Below are 27,635 nucleotides of genomic sequence, written 5' to 3'. Positions count from 1 at the left end.
TGGAGCCAGCCCGCATGCTTGCAAATCTTTCCTCTAGCTAAAGGAAAGAAAGAGAAGACGACGCCGGAATGCACTCACTAGCCCCAAAGAAAGAAGCCAGCACTACCAAAGCACTAGCAACCCTTGGTTCACGCTGCTTTGTTTCTCTCAGTGCAGGATATAAAAGCATCTTTGGCTGTATGCTTTGATAGAAATGAGTACCTTGTCATGTTTTAAATCAGCAGCTGAATGACTTCTTAAGTGAACGTGACAGTATTTGAAATGTCCCATGCTGCCACACTTAAGATATGCCAATCACAATTAATAGCAACAGATTTGCTATTCCAAAAGAAATAAAACCTGCGGAGTTTTTCTGTTGAATGAAGAGCTGATGAGTGAAAACAGAAGCAAAATTACCACAATAGCCAGTTAGCCTGTCAATGGAAATTACTTTCATTTGCCTGTATTCATAAAGGTTAGTAAACAATAACGCTTCAGCTAATACAGTTTTTGTTATATTCAAATTGAATGTGAAATACAGGCTGACATTATAAAGGGATCTTTTACTCTTTTGCACTGGATTTGTGAGGTCTTCTGAGTCTTTATGTTTAAATTGGTCTGTAAATTTCATATATTTTTGTATCAACCCTATTAAATTTTTGTCATTTTTCCTTCCAGCGAATTAAGGACTATCCTCTTCTTTGAAGGAGAAATATATCTATAGCTTCCCCTCACTCAGTTTGTGAGGAACCAGGTGAACATTTTATATTATTCTAGTAGATTCTAAAGAATTGTGCTGAAAATCCACTTGGTAGGGTGATAAGATCTCTCTCTCTGTAAATAAATGCCTCTCACCTTCCAAGTTCTGTGAATTTCTTTTTCTGAAGTCCCACAACAATTTTGATGCTCCCAGCTGCCATGTCCCACCAGCAGTTTTTTCTAATACTGAGTTGCACCTCATGACCCTCTTACCATGGGGAGTGGATGCAGATCTTGAGCAAATTCCTTTTCTTTGCTTTTTCCAGTAAATTCTGCTTTTTTGTCATCTGGTCTCACTTCTTTTGATCTAATTTCTTCCTCATCTTCTTGCTTAATTCAAGACTTCCCTCTAAGCCCTCCTCAAGCACTCATTTTTACTGACTGGTCAGAAAAACCTTTTCTTTGTAAGCTAACTGAGCATCTATTGAAGGGCTCCCTTGCGGGCTACTACTCTGGAGCTATGACTTAGGAAACTTCGGGACACTGGGCAGTACAGGTTTACTTGGATAGACATAAGGCAAACAATTCAGATGATAATTCATGAGATTGAAGTGTGTGATTAAACTAGCTTTGCCTCCTTTAAACCTTTGCTGGGCAGTCTCCGATAAAGCTTTTAGGGACTAATGATGTTGGGAGTACAGCAGGGATGCTAAGGTTAATATCAAGCAATAAACCTATGTAAAATTACTCGCATTCATGCAGTAAAGAAACTAATTCACAAGTTTTAACCTAACAAGCAGACAGATGTAATGAGTCTAGTTCTGTAAAGGACCAGCTGCTCTCTCACAGTTGGATTCCCTGAACAGTTACACTTGGAATATTTTGGATAGAAAACTTTATGAACCCACCCACATACATTCAAAAAACTTTTGCAATTCTCAGCTGGCTCTGAAGTTATTGGTTTTCCTTAAAAAAAAAATCCACAACAAACATGAAACAATCTCTTCAGCTTTCCTCAGCTGGCCATCACTGCTCAATGAAAATGATAATTTTAAAAGTAATGTCTCTAAGTCGATGTGTTTAAAATCACACCTCTTGTGGAAATTCTCAACTTCACCTTTTCATCTTTTTTTTGGATGGTGGTGTTAATTCAGCTTTTTTCCCTTCTAGGAGTTTCATACTTGATTTTCATGCATACCTTTAGCTTTTATGGATGTCATCTGATTGTTTCTAATAGGGAGTAATGTAATTTCTAAATTACATATTACCAGTGTTACATAAATATGATGCTTTTACCTACAGTGTTCCATCCAAATTCATGTTAAAATCCAAAAAACTATCTGGGAGTTTTAAGACTGCAGTGGCCATGGCTCTTTGTAGAGCAGATGCTCCGTGCAATTACAAATAGGTGTACCTGCAGTGCCAGAAGTGACTGATGAACAATTACATGGATATGCCAGAAGGTATTCATTCTGTTTTGTTGTCAAGTGTTATTATCTAAATCTTTGTTCTCATATGAAGTTGTGTTTTCTTATTCCACTTGGCATTACAACCCTAATTTGTAGACCAGAATTTTAAGTAGTATATACCAAGCCAAGGTCTGCAGTCCCTGATGTCTTTAGGATGCATGGTTAACGCTCTGCCGGAAGAGGTAGATTGTGAAGGACGTGGGAATATAAACAGAATTAGGCTACACCAGATGCTAGAGGGGATTGAGAAAGCACCCAGGAAGGCCAGAGAAGGTTGAGTCTTTATATAGGAAACCCGAGATAAATCAGAAGAGGGAGGAAAGAATATCAGATACAATAAGACCATTTAGCACTGGTGACTAGTCTAAACTTGGTTCAAAAGCCAAATCCCAACATTTTCTGTCTGACTGCCTAAGAATATAGCACTCACATTAACTATGAATAATTCTCCAGATGATAAGTACTTTTTTTTTCAGAGAAAAATAATCTTTCTCTAATTAGACAACTACAAATCAAAACAAGCTAGCATGTAGTGCTCTGAACTTCTCATGGTTCCCACACAGGGAAGCCAAAAGTCTTAGAAACCTTACAGCACAAGGCTTTCCAGTGCTCCTGGTCCCTCATGGGCTGTGGGAGGGATGCAGGGAAGAGGAAGGTCTCTATGGCAATGGGGAGGATATATAGTTTTTTTCTCGGAGGCAGAGTCTCCCTCTGTCTCTTACCTTGTTGCACAAAGGATCCATACACAAACCACATGGAGTTGTAGAGGGTTGTGGAGGTCATGGATCCCATCTGAAGGCGCGGGGGGTTGAGCCAATTCAAGAGGTAGACCAGTAGCCCTACTAACAGCACAGTGCCAGCTATGCATGCCCACAGGGAGAGGTCAAATGGTGCCAAGCAGGCAAACATGTCCACTGTCTTCTCTGCCTTTCGAAGCAGCACGCCCACTGAGTAGTCCATGTAACGCGTTGTGAAGTCCACCACATTTTCCCTGTCGGGGGTGATGGTTAGGGCAGAGATCCCTATATCAGCTCTCTGAGGAAAGAGGGAGAGAGAACAACATGCATAAGTAGGCTCTACAGAAAAGATCTTTGTTCCTCTGTGATTTATAGCACCTAAACTTATCAAGAAGCAGATGCCAAGGCCAATGTCTTAAGCATCCTATATGTGAACACAGAAATGTGACTAAGGCTTGAACAGAATAGCTGTACCGCGTGTCTTAGTTTCTGTAAGCAAACCTCACTTGGTGGACTTGGGCACATTAGCTCTCCACATTGTTATTTTCCAAGTAATCAAAATACTTCAAATACATATAATAGCTGGAGGAAATCTACTTGCGGTCATTTTTCTCAGCCTGGCTTATGAAAGCCATCATTGTCATTGTGGCAAAAGGCAGACCTTGCGTATAGCATTTCAAATCAGAGGAAATTAGTTGCCTCACAGACCCACGAGGTATCCAACATTTTGATGACATGATGATCATGACAAAGGGCCACTGCATGGTAACGGGCATTTCATATATCCTGGGATTTTGGGGGTGCTTGAAATTCCGAAAAACATCAGTTTTGGCTGCAGAGTCTGAAGTGCAGAAGAGGAGATATTCCACACAGTTCCTCAGTTCCTTTACTATTTACTCCTCTATATCCTCCTGCTAAGCATTCCTTTCTATGCCAACCTGTCCTGCAGCTACCTTGGACTTTCTTTGTGCTATTTACATTTTTTGTAATTTAAAGAACCCATTTCAGATGAGAAAAGGATGAATAACATTCCCTGATCTAATAATTGTATTTCACAGCATGTCTGGGTATTAGGTCTCCAGAGACACCAGGCACAACTACAGCAGGTCCTATTTTACTTTTCACATGTACAGTTAGAACTGCAGTGAAAACAAGAAAGTATATTTAAAGCAGACACATTAACACCATTTAAAAAAGCCCAAATACTGAACAAAAAGACTATAAGACTCTAGATATTTTAATATGAAAAAGAGTACTTAAAATACGTTAAGCTGCTACTAGTTTGATTTAATCCATTTCTGTTCTGCCTAAAGCAGTGTGTGGTCCTTTAGAAGAGGGTGAGGAGAACACAAAGGCTTGAAAGTCTCAGTACTGTGTCAAATCTTATTAACTCTCTTGAATTTCTTTCTTCTCACCCAAATAAAGCAGAGATTACTAGCTCCTTAGAAATGTGATGTGAAATATTAAGTGGGAGGGTATGGCAGCTGAAACTGATTAGAATCAAATTTGCATATCATCTGGGCTCTTTTAATACCATCTGCAAAACACTCTGCAGCCAATGGTACAAACATACTTTTAATCACAGTGCACTTAAGACTTCGGTTTAAAATAATTTAAATCATTAAAAAGTTACTTTATATTAATTGTTCACTGGCTTGAGAAAGTGGCGGAACATACTGGAGGCTGGTGATTTGGACAAAAGAGTATTTGAAAATATTGATTTTCTTAAAAGCCATGAATTAGAGCTTCAGCTTTAATTTGTGGGTTAAATTCTCTAGTGTCTTAAGTGAAGCTGTGTTGATGTGCACAGCAGAAAACGTGGCTTCATTAATTCACTTCATCTCCCTTCCTAACAATTTTTGTGAGTGATGATTTAACTGTCCTTTGCCCATGGGCAGCAGCAAACTCAGTCACTAATCCAAGTAGAAATTTCATCAGAATTGTCCATGGAAACATTCAGATCATTTGAGTCTCTATCCTCTGATTATAAAACTTCTGGTCAACAAGTGCTCGAGCGATTCACAGTATCTACTAACGGTTAAGTCCTAGCTCCAGTGAGCAAATTGCAAAGCAGTCATCATTTGAACAGTTTTCCACAATTGTGAATATAAATGTGTTTTAAAAATAATTTACAAATGTAAAAGTTAAACAGGAAAATATGGTTATGTTTAATGAATAAGGGTTGTTTGGGGTTTTTTCCGTGAATGTATATCAAAAAGTGAAGTAGGAATTCAGGGTTAAAGGAGGGCACATGGAAACAAAAAGTCCTAGACGTAACTCCTGCTGTTTAATCTTTAGCTGTGTTATTAATTATCAGCATGTTACTAAAATACTTCCCTACCACACTGGATTATTGTGGGGTGCTAATTCAAGTTGTATTTGTAAGATGTTTAAAGATTCTCCACCGAAAAGCAATATACATAAGTAAACATACCTTTACCAAATAATAGATTATTGTAGGACTGAATCACTAATAGAATTTTTTTTGCTTTTCCCCCCCTTTTTTTAAAGGGAAACATATTTCTCCATGAAATACATTGAAGGGCATTGCACGAAAAAGCACAGTATGTATCTGTGGAAATACTGCTTCTATTTTACATCTCTGGGGAGCAGTCTCTCCAAATTCCCCAGCATTATGGTTCCACTCTTGTTATCAGCCAGCTATGACAGAGGAACAACTTTGTGCTAGTGGAAATGTTGCATTTCCTTTGTCATGCTGCAGCAGCAATCATGATATAATTATGTCTTGCGATTGATTAGCGGTAGTAAAGTAAAAAATAGAAAGAAGAGAGTTAAGTCCTGATCTCTCAGTACTCCTGTGTTTCGCTGTTTAAAAAAAAAGAAAGGTTACACTGAAATATGACAACTCATATTCTTAACTTACTAAATTGAATCGTAAACACCAATTTACCAGAAAACTATATGTTTAGCACAAAACCAAGCTTAGGCTTAACTTAATAGTTGATCTACTGACGGTGAGCATTCTTAATTACATATAGATTCTGTCAACTTGTATCAAAATTGGAAGATGAAAAAAATTAAATGCTTATCATTAACACGTCAAATTGGATCAGAGAAGACATCAGTTTGAAGAAGTCAAGGTTCACTTAGTGCTTCTGAGATAGAAATGCAAATGCATGCAATTACATCAATATTTAGATGTAAAGCTGCCAATCTGAATTATAAACATGTAAAATTCTCCACTTACTAAGTTTTCACAGTGCCAAAATCAACCAACTATCAGCATCTTAGATGTCTGTTTAACACATTTCTGATGAATGAAACTGACTGACTGAAAAAAATAACAGAGGGCATTATTTTTCTTTATGTGACCTGCTTAAGAATTTATATTTGTTAACAGCAGTTCTCCTGAGGTCATTGTAGAGCAACATTACCAGAATCAGAAAATAAAATAAAAAAAAGACCAAATGGGTCTGATAGCTTTGTTACTGGTGTCACAGAACCAGCTCGCTCATCAGCAAAGCCTGGAAATCCCTGAAATGCCCCTCTGCTATTACTTAAGCAAGCACATCTCGTACACACAGAAAGCAATCTTATGATGACTCCTGTGGTTCATGACCAAGAACAGGGAAAATAAATGAATCTACTTTAAACTGCTCCCATGAGGCCTTTCATTTTATCCATTTTCAATGCTAAATCAAATTTCAATGAATGCTGGAAGCAATAAACCACAGTCCCACATGTTACGCAGTTATTAATATGGACATGCAAAAACTAATCAGAGACATTTTTGCTCAAGTTAACACACGTACATCCAAATAATTCTCCTTTTACTCAGCTATTATTTTTCCTTCTCAATTTGTCCTCTCTGTATGCTTTCTTCCTTCCTATGCTACTTCCCTTAGGAAGATGCATTAAAAAAAAAACCTTATAAGAGGATTCTACTTGGCTTGCAGTTTCTCTTAGAAATGTTTAGGCATGTATTTAGTTTTCCTTTTCTGATGGACCTAAGTGGAATCAGGCAGTTTTCCCTATGCTATTTAGTTCCTGATGACTCCTCATTGGAAAAAAATCCTATCAATCAAGGTAGCATAGTGAAATGTGGGAAATAATGGTTGATGGATTTGAATATCACCAGGAAGTCCAGAGCCGCGCTGGAAAGCCTACTGTCCTCTCCCAGAAGTGGCATTAGCCTCTTCTCTTGCCTGTCACACGGACTCATCTGTCTGGTAATGCGAACTTGATGGCAACTAAAGAAAGCGTTGTGAAAAGCCACAGATAAATAACAGCAAGAGAAAGATTTGCGGTAAAGCGTTGCTCCCCTGAGATGATTTTAGCCTCTCCACAGAAAGCTGCTGCTTTCTGAACTAATCATGTTTGTGAGCTGAAGCTCTGTGAGACACACTAAAAGCCCTGGTCATTTGACAGGAGAGGAGCAAGAGCACCGCGTGCCCCTCTCAAAGGGCATTTATCCTCTGTAGACCTTCTGGTTCAGGTGCTCAGCAAACAGAAAGCTTACCATAGCACGGTTACATTCAGTTTATTTTGACAGGAGAAGGTGTATGGAGCAAGTGTACCTAATATAAGTCTTGATGATCAAAGGAGGGGAGGCTTGAATAAGTTTCCAAATTCAAATTGCTTTGATCTGCTGATTCCAGCTCCTATTTTAGCGGCCAACAGGCACCTTGTCTTCAAAGCTGGAACAGAGTGAACTTGGCATAATCTCACGTCCGTGAGGTCAGCTGTGGTCCTAGGGCACGTACTTGGCACCGCAGGGCTTCTGCCCTGCACTGCAGCTCAAGCAGAGCTGCTGCAAACAAGAGCAGCCTGGGACTGTCTCACTGATACCAGGACCTGCATCAGAGCCTGTTGCACGCTGAATCATGTTAATGCAAACAGCATATGTTGATCTTGAACACAGAAATTATGTGCTTGCTACAGCAACTGCCATTTCATATGGCACATCTTCTGTAGTGGCCACAGACATCCTTCTCAATGAGATGCACTCAAAAAGAGAAAGCAGCTATTTTCTGTTACCCTTGAGTGGGACTTGTCTTTTGCAGAAATACATTGTTCCCAACTCATTTCTGGCTCATGCACTAACAGGCAAAGAGCACTCCCTCTGTTTCTGGATTTCCTCCACATGTTGGCCTGACTATTATGTAAGACTTGGTTGGGAAAACAAGGAAACACTCTGTTTTAAACAGGTTAGATCTTTAATTTAAAACTATTCTCTGCTCCTTTGCTTCCTCTTACAAAGTTGCCAAACAGATATTTGAGTTCTGGGTGCAGAACTCATTTCACCTTTCAAGAACAGCTTGCACTTGGTAAGGGGTAGATACACACTGCCTGCTCACCCAGAGGTTCTCTTTTGCCTTAAGAGGGACAGAGAATGGGAGAGGAGGACACAGTGAACGTTTACTGTCAATTATATAAGGGGTAAGGAAGATGAAATATTATACATTGCCGTAGTATTGGGAAAACATGTTTTTTGAATTCCAAATGCAGTTCCATTAATTCTTCATACTTTCTAACTGTACAGAAAGATTTCATATCCATTAAGACTCATTTACAGTAAAATTGTAACAGACTGGTAAATCTGTTCCACTCATGACATCTATTTACAGATGTCTAGGTGGTTACCACCTTAAGGGTGTTATTAGAGTTATATGAGTCCTTGCTTACTAAGGGGGCAAGAATGCCATACGTATTTTTCAGTGAACCATTTGATTTCAGTTGTTATGAGTTCTGCCCTACGAATCATTCATTTCAAATAAATAAAAAATGTTCCAGGCCCATCTCCAGAGCTATCTAGGACTAACACGCCTCCAGCTTGTGTTATGCAGTGGCCTGCTGAGTCCTTTGCCAAGCGCTGTAGAGAGTAGGGTATAGTATATAACATCAGATTTAAGGAGCAGAAAAAATGATAAAAATAAATCAATAGGCCATTGTAGTGTTACATCTCATAATTAGACAAGAGATTTTTAGTTGTTAAAGTCTAGAAGATGAAGGAAGATATACTTTTCTACGTGGCTCCAGCTTACCTTGTATGATCACAGCATTGCACGTTCCAGCTTTGTAAGGGCATAGGGAGATGGCAAAGATACAGTGTAGATGTATGAACTGTGCCATGGGTACAGCATGTGTGGTGGTTTTCCATTCCAACAGGCTTCCTACTGCTCAGGAAGGCAGAATATGTTAAACCTATCACTAGTTTTTTTTTTCCCATGGGTATTGTTTTTCCATTTTTAAATTTTTTTCCCTTCTTTTTTTCTTTTACTGTCCAGCATTTTGCTAACTTCTAGCTGAAGTATTTAATAATTAGGTCCTGTTTCTAACCACATTGCTCTCCTTGTGCATTGCTGTGATTATCAATTAAATTCCACCTGCAGATTTGGAAAAGCACTTCCATAAACAACCAGTAAGTTATTTACATCAATACCTACTGCAGTTATTTAAGGAAAAACAACAAATGTAGGTCTCTATAGCTGTAAAAGCTGCCTCTACAGGTTAACTAAGAGCAAATAAATTATATATGTTCACGGCACAAATGAGACATCAGCAGAATAGTCTGCATAGCCCTGTCTTTCTCTTTCAATGGGAGAAACTGCAAACAGACAAGATGTGAAGAGTGGGGAAAAAAAAAAGAAAAATATGGCACATTTATTTGGTTGAATTTATTTTTGATACAATATTTAACATTTAATGTAAAATTAAATAGACTAAATGGTTTATTAATTACAGAATAGAGAACATACTAGTCTTGATTCATACATCTACATAATGTGTTATTATATATCAATAAAACATTTTCTGTTGATTATATACTTCATGTATTCATCACACCAACATTTTTCTAAGTGCTATACATTATTTATGTAATGTATCACTTAATTACTGCAACACCAATTTTTCCTCTTTCGAACAGCCTTTTCAACTCATTTGTGTCAGGTCTTGCCAAATTAATTAGGATGCTGTGCATCCCATTATTTGACTGTATTCAGATTTCATACTGCTGTACTTTGGTTGGAAAAAAGAGATTGCCCCGCTTCTTAGTAACCAGCAAGCACTATTTCTAGCTTTTTCTTTATCGCCCAATGCACCCTGGCATACTATCAAATGCTGGAGACACACGCAATGAACAAAGTGCTATCACTGACTCGTTAAAAAAGTTTACTGGCTCATGCAAACATAATATACCATGTATTATTTGGCTTTATCACATGACCTTATTTAGTAAGTTATTAATAACCTTACCTTAAATACCAGTTCTCCTATCAGTCCGTTCCATGACCCATCATCCTGAGGACTCCCATACTTGTGATCTGGTGCAACATAAATTTCATATTTAAAGCCAAGGTAAGTGGCCAAGGCTTCCAACACGTCTATTGAGAAGCCCTGATACTTCTTCGGTTTTCCCAGAACATTTTCAGACACCATGACAAAGGGCTCTTCCTAAATAGAAAACAAAGAAGGCAACTGTTAGTAAAGCAATGCCATGCCACATTTCGGTGTTGTTTTTTTTTTAAAAAATAAAGGAGGAACTATCTAAATACTGTTTATACAAAAGTTTCCTACAACACATTGTTAGTGGTGCCTCTTGCATTCTGTGAAATGCTATTTTCTTATCTATTTACTTTAACAAACAAATTTTCTTCTCTACTATGTATTTCAGAAGTAAATCTTCTGTTGTAACATTTCCACTGAAATGCTTTTCAGTAATGCCTTCTGTCCGCACTTATGCTCGGCAAGGCAGATATGTACTTATATGTCTGTCCATAAATACGGAGGATTCTACAGTGCTACCAGTTTCCACTGGCTGGGCAAACATTGTATCTGACAAACGCAACTACTAATTCATGCTGTAAAAAATGAAAAACATGGAAAAATAGGCTGTACTGCAGAAACATGCATTTCTCTTGTCCTTCTACTGTAATCTGAATCTGAATATAAGCTGGTTGACTTTAAATAGTTCTATCCAAAGAGCATCCATTTGATTAGTTTGGGGAGACTCAATTATGGGACTTAAATTTGTCTACAAGAACTATTGGCGAATAGTCAGCAAAAAGATGACCATAATAAAGGATGCAAATAGATACTGAAAGTTGGAATTGGTTGGTAAGATTTCCAAACAATATGCTTTTCTTTTCCTTTTCCCCAAGATCTGTAATTGTTTCCTCCATTTTTTTATTAATACTTCTAATAACATGCTCAGAAAAAGATGATTTTTGGCTAACTTTAGTGTCTTTTTTCCCCTCTCTATTATTCTTCCTGTTGAGTGTTTAATTTCTAGACATTCTCCCTCACATCTTTTTAAAATGAAACACAAAAGGAGATCATATTTCTGAACATAAAACATATATTTGCCATAGATGGAGCTCACTTATTCTTTATTTCATCTGAGAACATCTGTCTGATCTACCCAGGTAGAGCAAAAGTATCAAATCCCCCCCAAAAGCATAAAGGCACTGTAACACTTAGGGTTTTTTTTTTAAATATGCTACATTTCTTCTTTTAATTCTTTACATGGTGTTGTAATTTAGTATGAGTTTATCAGAAACATCTATTCTGAGGGGCAAAAAGTTAGTTCTAGCATGTCATGACAACCACATGAAACCACTGCCTGACCACTTCCTCCTAGTCTGCATAACCCACAAGCATACAGAAGAAAACAGAATTGATTTTCCATAGTATTTGTGGTCCAAACATTAATTGTATCTCCAGAAGCATTTTTGTTGTTGTTTAAATTATTTTTTTTCTTTATTATTCTACTACTCATCTCTGTCAATGACTTTGAAGCCAAGGCACTTTTCACAAATTTTTTACTAATACTTCACTAAATATCTTTAGTTTCTTAGTATGTCACTCTATATGAACAGGTATAACTGAATTGCAGGCAGGATGTTCTCGGGATAAGAAAGCATAATTTGTAAATGCTTGAGTTAACATTTATGAGGATAGTCACATGCTGAGGATGCTGCCAGAGAAGCAAGGATGCAACCAGACTGCACTGGCAGGATGTTCTTTTCTGACTGCGGGAAATCTGGAAGAAAATCCCAAACTCCCAAAACCAAAACAAAACCCAAAACCAACCACACAAAAAACCACCAGGAGAAAAAAAAAGCATAAGGGTTGACTGTCTCAAGTTATTATTTCCCAGTTGTCAGACAGAATTTCCTTCTTCCAAATTTTCCAAGATCAGCCAAATGGAATAAATATGGAGGACAGCAAGTGCAAGTGAATTTTTAAAGTAGTTCTTCAGCGCCTGGGTTCCAAGAACATTGAAGGGATTGAGACTAAGTTGATGAAAGCCTCTCCTAAATGAAAACACAAAGTGAATTCAGCTTTGCTGATCACTTGGATGAGAGATTCCCTACACATAGACTCAAAACTGCTGGAAAAAATGTTTCCACCAAAAAAAAGAGTAATTTATCAATCTAAGCCTGTTATGTACAAAATTCTAAAGATTTGTGTGTACAAAGGGTGTTTCAGAAGTTGATAATTTTCATATTAGAAAGGATTTATTCTTATCACTTCTAAGTTATTAGAAAATAGTTGCTCATAAACTGAATTTTTATTCAGTTAGTTAAAAAGCAATTGCTAATTGTACTGATTTAAAACACTGTTTAAAATGCAGTTTGTCACGACTGATTTCAGTCTTTTATTAAGCTATGTAATATTGTTTGCTGTTGAGAGATTTTAAAAAACCCAACAATGTCCAGTGTGCTACACATTTAATGAAAAATAATCAAATAGCTTTATGCAAAGCAACTAACATTTCTCAATTTCTGTTGAAGTCTGGACAGCAAAATATGTAATCATATTCCAAAGAAAGCAAAACAAATCTATTGCTATGTTTTTTTGTAATTGTTTACATTTCTCAGAAGGCATTGAAAAAGGACAAAAATATTTGTCTTGATTTTTTTCCTCCATAAATACTGCAAGCTGAAACTATGCCAGTTGCCTTTTTGTACACTGGGGGGTGTTATGGGAGCTCCTATGGAAAGAGATATACATCTCTACAATATTGATATTAAAAAGATTGTCTCCATCCTTGAGATCTTTTAGAAAGAAAATACACAAAACAAAAACAGCCAATACATTTCTCACCTACTGAACAGAAAAATAATGAGAACAAAAATTAAGCTTGTAGAAAGTAGATGTCAAAAACTCACAAGCTAATTAATTTGGAGGTGGCAAAATTCACCTGGATGATGAAGCTTCCATTTGATCCCAATAAATTCAGGAAAATCCTGATACACTTTCTCCCCAAAGCAAGTGGTAATTCAGACTATATAAGCAGGTCTTTCTCAGAGAAGCCATACAATCGCCATCCTTGGAAATACTCAAAACTCACCTGGACACAGCCCTCAACAACCTGCTCTAACATTAGCCCTGCTTCACACAGATGCCATCCAAGGGTCCTTTTAAACCTAAATTGTTCCAGCATGCAGTGAAGTGATCAAAGGAAGGCCACTGTTCCTGCTTCTCCTTTTCTCCCACTTTTGGAGACACCTCTCTAGGGGACTGATGAGCTTCTGTGGGGCAAGAGCAGACTTCACAGCCTGTAAAGTCAGGGAAGTCTGGAAAAGCAAAGAATCATAGAATCATAGAATCATACAGGTTGGAAAAGACCTCTAAGATCATCGTGTCCAACCGTCAACCCAACACCACCATGCCCACTACACCATGTCCCTAAGGGCCTCATCTACACGTCTTTTAAATACCTCCAGGGATGGTGACTCCACCACTTCCCTGGGCAGCCTGTTCCAAGGCCTGACCACTCTTTCAGTAAAGAAATTTTTCCTAATGTTCAATCTAAACCTCCCTTGGCACAACTTGAGGCCATTTCCTCTTGTCCTATCGCTAGTTACTTGGGAGAAGAGACCAACACCCACCTCGCTACACCCTCCTTTCAGGTAGTTGTAGAGTGCGATGAGGTCTCCCCTCAGCCTCCTCTTCTCCAGGCTAAACAACCCCAGTTCCCTCAGCCGCTCCTCATAAGACTTGTGCTCCAGGCCCTTCACCAGCTTCGTTGCCCTCCTCTGGACGCGCTCCAGCACCTCCATGTCCTTCTTGTAGTGAGGGGCCCAAGACTGAACACAGTATTCGAGGTGCGGCCTCACCAGTGCCGAGTACAGGGGCACGATCACCTCCCTATTCCTGCTGGCCACACTATTTCTGATACAGGCCAGGATGCCGTTGGCCTTCTTGGCCACCTGGGCACACTGCCGGCTCATGTTCAGCCGGCTGTCAACCAGTACCCCCAGGTCCTTTTCCTCTGGGCAGCTTTCCAGCCACTCTTCCCCAAGCCTGTAGCGTTGCCTGGGGTTGTTGTGGCCGAAGTGCAGGACCCGGCACTTGGCCTTGTTGAATCTCATACAGTTGGCCTCGGCCCATCGATCCAGCCTGTCCAGGTCCCTCTGCAGAGCCTTCCTACCCTCCAGCAGATCAACACTCCCGCCCAACTTGGTGTCGTCTGCAAACTTACTGAGGGAGCACTCGATCCCCTCATCCAGATCATTGATGAAGATATTGAACAGGACCGGCCCCAAAACTGAGCCCTGGGGAACACCGCTCGTGACCGGCCACCAACTGGATTTAACTCCGTTCACCACAACTCTCTGGGCTCGGCCGTCCAGCCAGTTTTTTACCCAGCGAAGAGTGTACCTGTCTAGGCCGTGAGCCGCCAGCTTCTCTAGGAGAATGCTGTGGGAGACAGTGTCAAAGGCCTTACTGAAGTCCAAGTAGACCACATCCACTGCCTTTCCCTCATCCACTAGGCGGGTCACCTGGTCATAGAAGGAGATCAGGTTGGTCAAGCAGGACCTGCCTTCCATGAACCCGTGCTGGCTGGGCCTGATCCCCTGGTTGTCCCGGACATGGCTCGTGAGCACCCTCAAAACCAACCGCTCCATGATCTTCCCCGGCACCGAGGTCAGGCTGACCGGCCTGTAGTTCCCCGGATCCTCCTTCCGGCCCACAATGTGCATGACTTCTTTGGAGGAAAAAAAAATGAAATGAATGTATTGCTCCCCCTTAACTTCTTGCAAGATGGATGATCTGCCTCACTGGGCCCCATAGCCATCAGATGTATTTATGGGATGGCTTTGCATCCAACCTCAGTGGAGATCCTTTAAGAGAGGAGCTACTTTCATTCTACTTTACCCCCAACGTGCTTCCTTGTCAACTGAATGCAGCACTGCTAAGCCCATGATAAGGGCTCCTCCTCAAAACAGCTCCATGGTTATCACTGTCTGGTTTCTTCTTGGGATCTAAGCTGTGCTGCCCTGATACAGAGGAGGATGTGTTTAAGACTCGATGTGGATCAAAGGATTTTACACAGTGTTGTGGGTTAACCCTGGTAGACAGCTAAGCACCACACGGCCAATACTACCTGCAGCAAAATGAAAGTCAGCAGCTAACAGGTGAAGTTTATATTGGGTGAAGCTGTGCATATTGCTTTTTACAGCTGTAAGAAGGCAAAGTCTGGTTCCAGAGATGATTTCTGAGCAAGAGAAGCTGCAAAATGCTAGCAGACAAGCACATCTTAGGAAGGCTAAAGGCAGACCCAAGATTAAGGCAACATGGCATAAAAAAAGGAAAATGTTGGGAAAGATGACATGATAGCGTAAGTACATCGGAGAAGCAGCTCACAAAAACACTTGTCTCCATTCATTTTTCTGTTATCACTAGGTTCATAAAACTTTTTAAGGAAGAAGCTACACATTAAGACTGACATAGGTTAACAACATGCTACATACTAAGCCTGATAGAATTTAACATCCTCCTCCCATCAGAGCAACTGGCTACCTTTTCATGCAATAGCTCTGGTGATGCTTGGTTCCTTTATTAAAGTAATTCTACTCAATTTTTGTCAGGTGAGTTGATCTGATTGCCAGGGGTCCAGACAAATGCCAGAGCCAGGACAAGCGATGGAGAAAGACTGTAAAAGCAGAAGTGAGGATATACCAAGAATGTGCCCTTTTTGGTATCAGGGGATGGTTAAGCAGCTCAGACATCTTACCCAAACCTATCTTCAGATGCACAACACAATATTATTTGAGCACATTTCACAAATTAGAGTTTATCACTGAAATAGTTGGTTGAGTAAGAAGAGTTATCATCGCTATTTTCCACATGAAGAACTGAAATGCACAGATTTCATGACCTGTGCAGCTGAGAAGTGAATCCAAGTGTGCTGGGTCAGGAACAAATGCCTTAACCATAGACTGTTTTCCCTCTATCTTATTTTAACGTTTTAAAACATTTGTACTTACATATGTATCTGTGTTCTGGCAAACCATGAGTGTAAATGCAGGAAAACCAATAGAGGAACGCAAGCATTAGATGAAAACAAAGGAAGGTGGGATCCAAAAATGAGATGTCTAGACTTAGGGAGAGAAAAGTCTTACTCTTGAAAGGACTGCTTACCAAGGTAAAACTGCAAGGGGACAACACAGATTGTAACGTGCCCTACACCAGGGAGAACTGATAGCAGGGCAATATAGGCACAAAAAGGAATGTCACACATCCAAAACCCAGCCCTCAACCCTTGCCCCAAATTTTACACAGTGGGAAGTAGGGGATAGAGAATTTATTTTATTTTAAACATATCAGTGGAAATCAGAGGTTGCTAGTATAGAGCTTGGAGCAGTCTAGATTCTAGATTAGTAGAAAAAAATGCTGCACTTTATTACTTTTCCCAACAAGATAAAGGGCTAACAGTTTTGCCTATTCAGGACTTAGGTTCTGGTGCACATAAAAATGAAGTAACACAAGGTTTTGTAAGTGCTTCAAGAGTCTAAGATTAAAAGTACAAAATATAGTTTTTATTTACTCTTATGAAATTCTCAGATGTATGCCAATAATTTGGATGTAATAGTTGGTCTGAAGTAATCGTTACATATCCTATACTAGACCACCTAATAAAGGGTAAAAATAAGAAAGAAGAGACAAGCTTCTGGGAACAGAAGACCTTCACATTTGAAAACAAAAGGAGCAATACTTAAGCTAAATAGCAGAAAAGAACAATTACTCTCAGTTTAACTTGGTTATGTTAATTAGACAGTCAAAGAGAAACACTGGTTTGTAACTGTGCTACAGAGGTGGGTGATAAAGTCAAGCAATAAATTCAGGCCTTAGAGGAGGCAGGGAGGGAGAGCAAGAGAATGATTGCTTGTGAAGCGTTCAGGGACAACTTACATGTAGGGAAAAAGTATATCCCTAAACCCAGAGTCTCTATTTGGAATGATTTTTAGCAGCCAGTAGAATAGTGACTTTAAATTCCAAGCTTTGATAGTCATCTTTTAGTTCTTCAATGAAAATCAGGTTTTGGAGGTTCTGGTATTTTTGTATAGATTCTCTCTTTTTAGACAAATTAAAGAAAACACTCTTGGAAAAAAAACAGAAAAAGCACCATTCAAATCTTCAACATGGCACTTTAACTAAATATGAAAGAGGAAGAAAAATTTGCATTTAATGGCCTGTTTACAACAAAATGGTGGTCCCAGCCCAGCTGTTAATGATTTTATATGCACATCACATCATCAGGAGATCATTGAATGGGCTACAAGACAGATTTTCTCTGTAATTACAAGGGTGGATTCTGTGGCTTTAAGTTAGGACTTATTTCAGGATAGAAGCTATATGGAGCCATGACACATTTATGAGAGTCTTATGCTTGGTCTAAAGATAAAAACACTAAAAAAATGCTAGGATATACTTTATAAATGGAAAAGCAAAACCAAACCAAAATGTTTGGGATTATTCTCCTGCGCAGCTGAATCCTCTTTTCCCCTTAGCATGGGCAGAAAAACTTCCTAGCCAGGAGGCTATACAGAAATTATTAAGTGAACAAAAAGTTATTGGCTTGTGACATCAGAGAAACTGATCACTGCTGGGATTTACAACACATATTGGGGTTGACTCTAAAACTGCAGATGGATGGCCTTATGTGCTTCTACTACATTTGGAAGAGAATTTTGAAATTAGGTAATTATATGGGTGGTTAGAATTCATAAAGCATATGAAAATGACCTCTGTGCCTACTCATTAGAAATTTCTGAACACACTGGGATATAATACTTTAATACTGACACTCTGCATTCATTAAATGGGACTATGTATTCATTAAATCTTTCCTTCTTCTCTACTGAAAGTAGAAAGAGCAAAAAACAGAAGCAAGAAATGAAGCTCGTCTGTGGGCAAGACTGTCGCTCTGTGCTCAGCACTGACTCTAGAAACAATGGACAGGCACATTAAATGATTCACATAGCCCAAACAGAGACTCGGCAATCACATGAAGTAAATATTCACTGTGACACTTTAAAATTCCCATCACCTGCAAATGCTAAGAAACTGCTCCCAAAAGTGAAATTCACTCTCATTACTGGATCTCTCAACTCCCTTTCCGATGGCTGCTGGATGACCAAGCACAGCCATTACAATGGACAAGAAGCACTAAGTCTCATAAACCATAACCAAAACATTTTCAAGCACAAGATGCTATTGTCTTGTTGCTAGGCATAATTATTTTTTTCTCGACTCATAAAATAATTTACTCCTCCACTTTTAAATGTTAGCCATTTTGCATTTCTTTCCTCAAAAGATTTCAGTGAAATATGCAGCCCCAAATCTTTAATTTCTTCAAGTGCTTTATTGACCACTGTTTTAGGGGTTTTATTTGGCTAGGAACGGCACAGCAGCTTGTTATTTTTAATTGAACAGCAATGTACATTACTTCATGTTAGAATCAATGACCAAAATTTAATTGAAACATTTCATTCTCTCATTACAGAAAATCTCCCACTAGCAACGGTTATAAAAGTCACTGCAAAACATAACACAATCCCCACCCCTTAATTACACTAAAACAAAGATGAAGGTTTCAAACCTACAAAATCTTGGATAATTAAGGTATTATATTCATTCAATATCCTATTGTGCCAACGGGCTGTGTAACAGTATTGGCATCGAAAACCACCGTTCTCGGATCCTGTGCTTTTCAAATAGACTGATTAGAAAGTCAGTTGTACTAACAGAAAAGTCACCTTGCTTGCAGCAAGAAGCTAATTCATGTCCCAGAAGCTGAACACTGTATTAAAGGAAGGGTATTTTAAATTTGGCCTTTATTTACCACTGTCCTTATGCACGTGCTCAGTCTCTTGCTTTTTTAAAGACAGTTTTATTGTCATCTTCAAGAAGACATGAGTTTGTGCTTTCAGTTACAGTACTTTAAATAATTTTTTTTTTTCCTGAATCAAATGGTGGCTTCTGGATTTATTATGCTATTTAGTTTAGTGCTATTTAGAAGAAATACGCAAAAATTGTTAGCCACCCTCCCTGCCACCTCTATCTCCCATTGCTGTGCAATGGGACTAAGGTTTCTTTCAAAGCGATCTATGGCAATGGTCTATTAGGGTGCAGCCAAGCTTTGTGTATTGATCTTAATTCACAATAACTTAATGCACCTAATAGCTCTTTCTGAACCATTATAGTTATATGATAGGAATATGGATTGAGATTGGAATCGATTGGAGTGTTTTAGAGTACGTCTAAACAGCACAATGCTAGCTTTAATGTAGCTAGCTCAGATACTGGAATTCGCAAAAATGTAGTATGGGTATATTAACCTGCTGGGAGCTGCATTATACTTCTTCCAGCAGCCATGCAAGAGCTCCTATTCGTAACTGATTCACACAATGCTTCATGACATTGCACTGTCATGCAGTTCACCTCCTTTTCTATCTTGCATAGTATGGAAGGATAATTACAATCAGAGTAAGAACCTCTTTCTGTTTAAAAGCCAAATTTCCTGTGTGCTCTGTGAACTATATGAATCACTCTGGAATGCAAATATGCCCACAGAGCAGATGGGTAAGCATCAGTGAGAAAATAAGAACTAAGGAGCCTTGAGAGGTAGCCCTTGACATACAGATGAATAAGGTTGGTCCTACCAGGTTTTGCATTGCATCTACCTTGCTGTCAAGCTGTGGCCCCAGCCAGGTCCCAATACATTTGAATTCCTTGATATTCACCTCATCTAGTATACAGCACCTGCTACTTTAGAAAAATGGATTGGAAATATTAATTGAAATCAAAAGGGGCTGGGTTCCCCAGCAGGCTCTGAAATTAAAGCCTGTAAAACAAATAATCACAGTAGGCATGTGCAGTGTGAATAACTGTTAAGGTTTATGACCTACCTTTTTTAATACAAGCTAGGTAGCTTGAAGGGACATAAAACATCTATTACACAAAACCTGTGCCCAGTCAGTAACAATTTCAATTTGGCCCTTGTACAGGTGTGGTGGGGGGAAGAGGAATGGAAAGACAGGCTCTGCCTCTATCAAGGACTATCAGCTTCTGTTGTAATAATAATAATTTTAATTACTAATATTTTGAGGAAATCTCATTACAGTACAGTACCACTTGAGAAAAAAATCAAAGTGTTTTCCAGAAGAAACTCAAATACATAGGCAAATATTTGCTGATAGAGGAAAATGGAATGGGCGGATTAGGGGGAGGAGACTACAAATCTAAATCTCTGGCAAAGTAAGGAATACCTAATCAAGGCACACTCTGCCCCGATGGGTTCTTGTGTGCCAATTATGGTGTTCAGTTATCAACATTGATCAATTGCAAGGGAACAGCTGAAATGGCTCCTGTCCCCATTTTCTGCTTAGTAAAGTAACCCTAAACAGGTGTCGTGGTTTAACCCCAGCCAGCAACTAAGCACCACACAGCCACTCGCTCACTCCCCCCCACAATGGGAGGGGGGAGAGAATCAGAAGGGTAAAAGTGAGAAAACTCGTGGGTTGAGATAAAGACAGTTTAATAGGTAAAGCAAAATCCACGCATGCAAGCAAAACAAAACAAGGAATTCATTCACTACTTCCCATTGGCAGGCAGGCGTTCAGCCATCTCCAGGAAAGCAGGGCTCCATCACATGTAGCAATTACTTGGGAAGACAAACGCCATCATTCTGAGCATCCCCCTTTCCTTCTTTTTCCCCCAGCTTTATATACTGAGCATGACGTCATATGGTATGGAATATCCCATTGGCCATCTGGGTTAGCTGTCCTGACTATGCTCCCTCCCAGCTTCTTGTGCACCTGGCCAAGCATGGAAAGCTGAAAAGTCCTTGACTAGGGTAAACATTACTTAGCAACAACTAAAACATCAGTGTGTTATCAACATCATTCTCATACTAAATCCAAAACATAGCTCTATACCAGCTCTATATCAGGAAGAAAATTAACTCTATCCCAGCCGAAACCAGGACAACAAGGCTGGCAACCCTCAGAAGAGAAGTAGGGCAGATGGCTGAGGGCAGGAGGCACTTTACGAACCTTATTTTCCTCCATCTCTGTTTATGGGTCATCATTCTTAGTCACTAAGAAAGAAATTCCACTCCTCTCTTTCTTTTCTATTATTGCTTTAATACTGCCACTTTCTCTGCAAGGATAAACCCAACTTTTTAGCAGGGCCTGTTGCGACAGGACAAGGGGGAATGGTTTTAAAATAAAAGAGGGTAGATTTAGACTAGATATAAGGAAGAAATTTTTTACAATGAGGGTGGTGAAACACTTGAACAGGTTGCCCAGAGAGGTGGTAGATGCCCCATCCCTGGAAACATTCAAGGTCAGATTGGACGGGGCTCTCAGCAACCTGATCTAGTTGAAGATGTCCCTGCTCATTGCAGGGGGGTTGGACTGAATGACCTTTCAAGGTCCCTTCCAAGCCAAACTACTCCATGATTCTATTCTGTATTAAAGATTCAATTTTTTCATTAGGCACCCAAATATATTAAATACATTGATGTGCATGTAACGATGGTGTGCTGTCTGCATATATGGAGGGGAGGAGTAGTGTTGAAATATGGCCAATATAATGGCAGAGATAAGGTTACAGAGGTCTGGAAGAGATTAGCATCCCAGCTGACTAGCACAGTGTAGAAAGTTTGGACTTAATTCAGTGTATGGCACTAAAATGTATTTGGGAAGGTTGTGCCTGTGCAGTAAGCTAGGATATGTACAGTCAGCACCAGAAGGCACCAGAGCTTAAGGGGCAACTTTTATATGCTAATAGCTCCTGAAATGCTGAATGGGAGTGCAAGCTAGAAAAATAGTAGGTGCTATTTGCTATGCAGGGTAAGTAAGGAAAAAGTGTGAAGAGGGAGAAAGACACGTATCAAGCCTTCTCTTGAACGTTCATAATTATAACTGCCACATAATGCAATTATTACCAACTTTTAGCTTTAAAGTTTCTGTCTGCTTGAGAGCATAAGCTAAAAACTAGGGAATTTCAGGAAAAAGCTGTCTCACTGTGGAGCTAGTATTTCCCAGCACTATCTCCTTGCATTCTAACAATACCTGGCTCAACTGAAGTCTAGATGTCTTTCCTCATTTTCAGAAATTAAAGTCTCTATGTGAAGAGCATGAGATAACATAATCAGGCTTAGAACTGCAATAAAAGTGCCTGTTTTTCAGAATTAAATTGTTTCTAACCAGTACCTTCATAAGATGAAATCTTTACTTAAGAAGCAGTATAAACCATATTTTATAGAGTCTAGGGATAACAACACTATTGCATTTCCTGCATACTCTACATTTAAAAATACCTAAGCTACAAATAATTCTGACTAAAATTTCTGAGCAGAGTTTGGTCAACAGAAACTGCTCCTGCAAAACCCCCTCCTTAGTTTGTAATTCTTTATACATGTTACTATGTTCTTTTATTCCAGTAATACCAAGCTATTTTCTTTTATTTGCCTAGAAATAGATATGGTTTCATGGAAGTGCAAGCGAGAAAGAATCTCTAAGACCTTCTTTCCTTTCTCTGACTCAGGATAAAACTACCTAGACTAAACAAGACACTCTTCCTGGACAGATGTCAGACAAAGCAAAGTCCACAGCCTTCTTACAACTGAATGCCTAAGTATTCTTTGCATTAGAAAGTGTAATAGGAGTTCTGAGAGCTACACTTACCTTGTGATGGGAAACATTTGCTGTAACTATTAATAGTTTGCTTAACCTTAAAATCGTTGAGAAAACTTTTGACCAATCAAAGAACAATTAAGTTCCATTTTTAATTTTTAACATATATGACAATAACATTTCAGGAAAGTAAAAATCGATTCATAGTCAGCATACATCCCAGGACATTTTAAAAAATCCTCCTTATATTAGGAATGAGCAAACTATTATTAAAACCCGTAAAAGTGAATAATTTTTTTTTAATGTTAAAATTTCAGTTTCAATAAATGCTTGACCAGAATCATGCTCTGAAATCTAAATTCAAGTTTCCAAATTGGAAAATCTGCCCCATGAAAAGATATTGCAATACCAACTGACTTTTTCACAGGCGAAAGCCAGTCTCGTCATGCATATCTCATACTGAATGACAGCTTTCATGTCAACAACCACAGTAACTATGAAGAATAGTAAATAGTGAGCCTAATCCTGTCATGCATCATTGCTCCTGATGATTTAATTCATTTACCAATGAAATGAACACCTCTACCACTGTTGCTATAATTTACCACCATTTCTCTAAACATTTTTCTTGATGTGTTTATCTATAAAAGACCTATTCTTTCCAACTTTCTTTCAAAGATGGATATGGGAAGCAAAAAGGAAGAGAAATCAAGACACAGGGATTTGTTGCTGCCTAGGAAATTATGCATTCTTTACAACTAGTAATGGAATATTCTAAAACTTCAAGTATTTTTGAAATATTTTAACTACAGCACACATGGTATATACTAAATACATTACTGAGTTATAGTATATAGAGATTTTATGACAGACTCCAGATAGAACAAACTACATCACTCACAGCTTCTCTGCTATTGAAACTCAGATGCATAAATGGTCATCAAAGAAGGATTTGTCCCTTACAGGTAAAAGGGTAAAATATGTTTACTCAAAACACAAACACTACAGCTCATGAAGATAGTCAAGTAATGTTTCTTAACCTTACCACCTCCTAAGGCATTTCTGCTGCCATAGGAAATTCACGACGGTGCACTATAGTCCAATATGCCAATAATATTGAGACACAGAGCAACATATAATTTAATATAATACATGCCTTAATTAAAATTGTTTTTTTAAAAGATTGTAGGCACTGGTGCATAGCAAGTGCAGCCTGACAGAATGAAGAAGGATTCACAGAAGTGCACACCATTCAATTGTGAAAGTGGGAAAAGGAATCAAGACTACATGAGAAAAATGAGCACCAAAAAAATGGGAGAAAATGGAAGAGGCATTATCTATGAGACTATTCTGATTGTACATGATTATAAAATATTTATTCAATATTTCCTGAGGTATCCCACACATAATCTTTGCTGCAGTTGGTCTTTATTTTACAGTCATTCACTGATATTTTTGTCCTGCCATTTTTTTATCCTTTATCACTTCTGACTGTTTGTTCCTCTGTGTATGCTTAAACACTGTCTTATTTCATCTCTCTTGTGCCTTTCTTTTTTCCTTTCACTCTGAAAGCTACTCCAGCTTCTTGGAGAGGATTTTTGTTACATTGTTTAAACCAGTGTTGGAAGTCAAATCCCAAAGGCATTCTCAGCTTTTAAAACCAGGACTTAGCTTCATATCTTACTTTTCATCTTTTCTCTGGGTAGTAAGTTCAATAGAAAAAGAGACTGAAGATGCAGACCTCCTGCCAGCTCATGCCTGTAATGTATTGTCTGCTTTCGTTTGTTTCTTTCCTAATCTGGGCAACAAACACTCATGCATTTAATGCCAACCATTGAGAATTACACTAGTCTACATACGATAATATTTTCCCTGGTGTAAATGATGTTTTTTTTTTTTTTTGCTATGGTTGTCTACCCTTCTGCCAGACCTCTCACTACACCATGTGCACAGTGCCCACCTGGAGCCAAGGGTCACCAAACTCCCTCTGGTCCACCTAGCTCTGTGCAAGTAACCTAGGCATAACTCTCAAGAAATAGTACTTAGGGATGTATGGCAAAGCATAATTCACTATTGCTTGCTGTTATTTTTCTTTCCTTCATCCTGCCTGCATTTTCAGAACCATCCAGATATGAAAATACATGCCTCCTGTTCGGGAGCTGTATCGAATTTTCATGTAGAGTCACAAATACATTTTACACCATTAGGAAGTTATACCTTATGCACTTTCAGAAAAGACTCTGTGTTTTTCAGTCAAGGTGTTAATTCTCTAAAACGGGGAATTTCAAACAACAGGGGCGTTTTTAGAAACATAGTTTTGCAAATACTTGCTGGCCTATTCATTGTCAAACAGGCCAAATCTCATTCCATTTCTGATATCTTAACATTCATATGAATAATTCATGGATTGCCACTGCTACTAAAATGATATTATGAAAATATCTGCTGTATTCTAGCTCCCTTTCAATAAAACTGAGCAGCTGAAAAAGAGGAGGATAACTGAAATAGCCAAAATGGATACCTAGCTAAATTTGTTCTTGGACAATTGTTCATTTGAGACACTCTGAATTTGTTTGGAGTTATTATGCTGACCTTTGATTGAGCTATATTTCAGAAACTCAGAATACGTTTCAGAAATTCACCAGCAAGTCACTTGAACTAAAAAGTAACTTGTCAAACACAAAGTTCAAACTTCGGCTGCATGTGGGGAAGGCGTCCAAGACAGAGACATTTGATATTTAAGTAAGACAAAATAAACCTTTTCTAGAAGTGTAGAAAGTGTGGTACTAATCTAAGTCAGATTAAAACATTGAATCACACGTGTGTGACTATAGGCATGACTGTACTTCCCCTCAGAATAAAACACAAAGAATTGTTTCTTATTCCTATTTATGCAAAGGAGAGAATTCCCATTAACGTCAGAGGAGCCAGGATTCACTGCCAAATGAAACCAGATATTTCCAATTTGGGGACATACTGTATTCTGTCATATTCATAAAGATATTTTGTTTTGGATCTGCAGATACGTAGCCCATAATTATTAAATTTATCTAGGGAAAGGAATCAGTAGATGGATGCAGATGATGGGAATTGTTCAGCGCTCGCTTTTTGAAGGACTGTTTTGGGGAAATTAGTTGCAATCATTTATCATTTTCAGACTGCAGAATGTTTCATTTCATAATAAGTATAATGCAGTACAACCCAGGTGTTGCAATTTGCTATGCTCTCAAATTCTATTGCAATTTTTAGAACCAGACCTTTTCAACCTGAAGGCATAACAAAATAAAATTGGAAGAGGAGCAGCGTTGCTATCTAGAAAGACATGAGAGATTTGAAGCGTTAACAGAACAAATTAACAAATTAATGTTAACTTCTTAAATCCCAATTTAAAAAAGAAACCTATTCATATTCAAAGGTATTATTATTTAATTTTAACATAAGCCTTCTTGTTTCCCTTGATCAAGACCATCCTGTTAGAAACTGGCAGAATTAATAACAATAATTAATCATTCATAGTCAATAATAGATTCTTTACTTTTAACAGAAATGTATTGAATTAATTGAAGAATTCAAAGAAAGATGGAAAAGAAAGTAAGATAAACATCATCGCTAAAATAAAGTTGATGGGTGAAATCCCTCCTGCCCTCACATTAAAGGCAAGAATCACACATTTTCATCACACAGGGTAAACATAAATCTTCAGTTTTGTCCTATTCAGCAGATATAAAACGAGATGAACACTGCACTTTCACATATTACTATGGCCTTGATTTACCTGGAAGAGTTCTGTTGATTTGTCCAAACTATAACTTGAAATTTTTATTGTATTTCACAAAATTAATGGCCTCAACAGCAAATTTCCTTTGGTAATAGCTGTAAAATGAATAGGGCTTAATGAAATTCTAGGCAGTGTCTTTCTTGACCAAGTTTTTCTAAGAACATGTTTTTCTAAATTGAATAACAACAAATAGAGGGACTAAAAGTCTAATTTTAAAATGAGAGAAAACAAGTATTAATACTTTTTTTTTATAGTTTTGCTTCATTTCCAGTGTTATGGCATCCCAGCTAAGACTCCACTCAAATTCAAATGTTATATCTATTTATTCATTCTATTCCAGTAAACATAACATAATTGCATCATTGTAATAAGCGATGTGAATAAAGATGGCAACCAAGCTATAATTAGCAACAAGTAAAGGCCCTATACATTTATCCTATAGCAACATATATGTTTGAAGTAATGATATGCTAATAACAGCTATATAGAATCATAGAATAGTTTGGGTTGGAAGGGACCTTGAAAGGTCATCTAGTCCAACCTCCCTGCAATGACCAGGGACATCTTCAACTAGATCAGGTTGCTGAGAGCCCCGTCCAATCTGACCTTGAATGTTTCCAGGGATGGGGCATCTACCACCTCTCTGGGCAACCTGTTCAAGTGTTTCACCACCCTCATTGTAAAGAATTTCTTCCTTATATCTAGTCTAAATCTACCCTCTTTTAGTTTAAAACCATTCCCCCTTGTCCTGTCGCAAAAGGCCCTGCTAAAAAGTTTGTCCCCATCTTTCTTATAAGCCTCCTTTAAGTACTGACAGGCTGCAATAAGGTCTCCCCGAAGCCTTCTCTCCTCCAGGCTGAATAACGCCAACTCTCTCGGCCTTTCCTCATAGGAGAGGCATTCCACCCCCTTGATCATTTTTGTGGCCTTCCTCTGGACCCAATCCAACAGGTCCATGTCTTTCCTGTGCTGAGGGCTCCAGACTTGGACGCAGGACTCCAGGTGGGATCTCATCAGAGCAGAGTACAGGGGCAGAATCACCTCCCTCGACCTGCTGGCCATGCTTCTTTTGATG

The 27,635-nt window shown here is 38.7% G+C and overlaps 1 protein-coding gene across 2 annotated transcripts in view; it reads right to left on the bottom strand.

Annotated features, from left to right (window-relative positions):
• GRID2 (glutamate ionotropic receptor delta type subunit 2) overlaps positions 1-27,635 on the bottom strand; it is a 745,311-nt gene that overhangs the window by 131,216 nt on the left and 586,460 nt on the right. For both annotated transcript variants that reach the window (XM_075149577.1, XM_075149578.1), the window contains 2 exons: positions 10,103-10,300; positions 2,870-3,182 (listed from right to left, as the gene is read on the bottom strand). In XM_075149577.1, the coding sequence (XP_075005678.1) occupies positions 2,870-3,182; positions 10,103-10,300 (511 nt within the window). The remainder of the gene's footprint in view (positions 1-2,869; positions 3,183-10,102; positions 10,301-27,635) is intronic.

This window comes from Calonectris borealis, chromosome 4 (assembly GCF_964195595.1).
Source record: "Calonectris borealis chromosome 4, bCalBor7.hap1.2, whole genome shotgun sequence".
In the NCBI taxonomy this organism is placed as follows: domain Eukaryota; kingdom Metazoa; phylum Chordata; class Aves; order Procellariiformes; family Procellariidae; genus Calonectris; species Calonectris borealis.
This window is presented reverse-complemented; position numbering and strand designations above follow the sequence as displayed.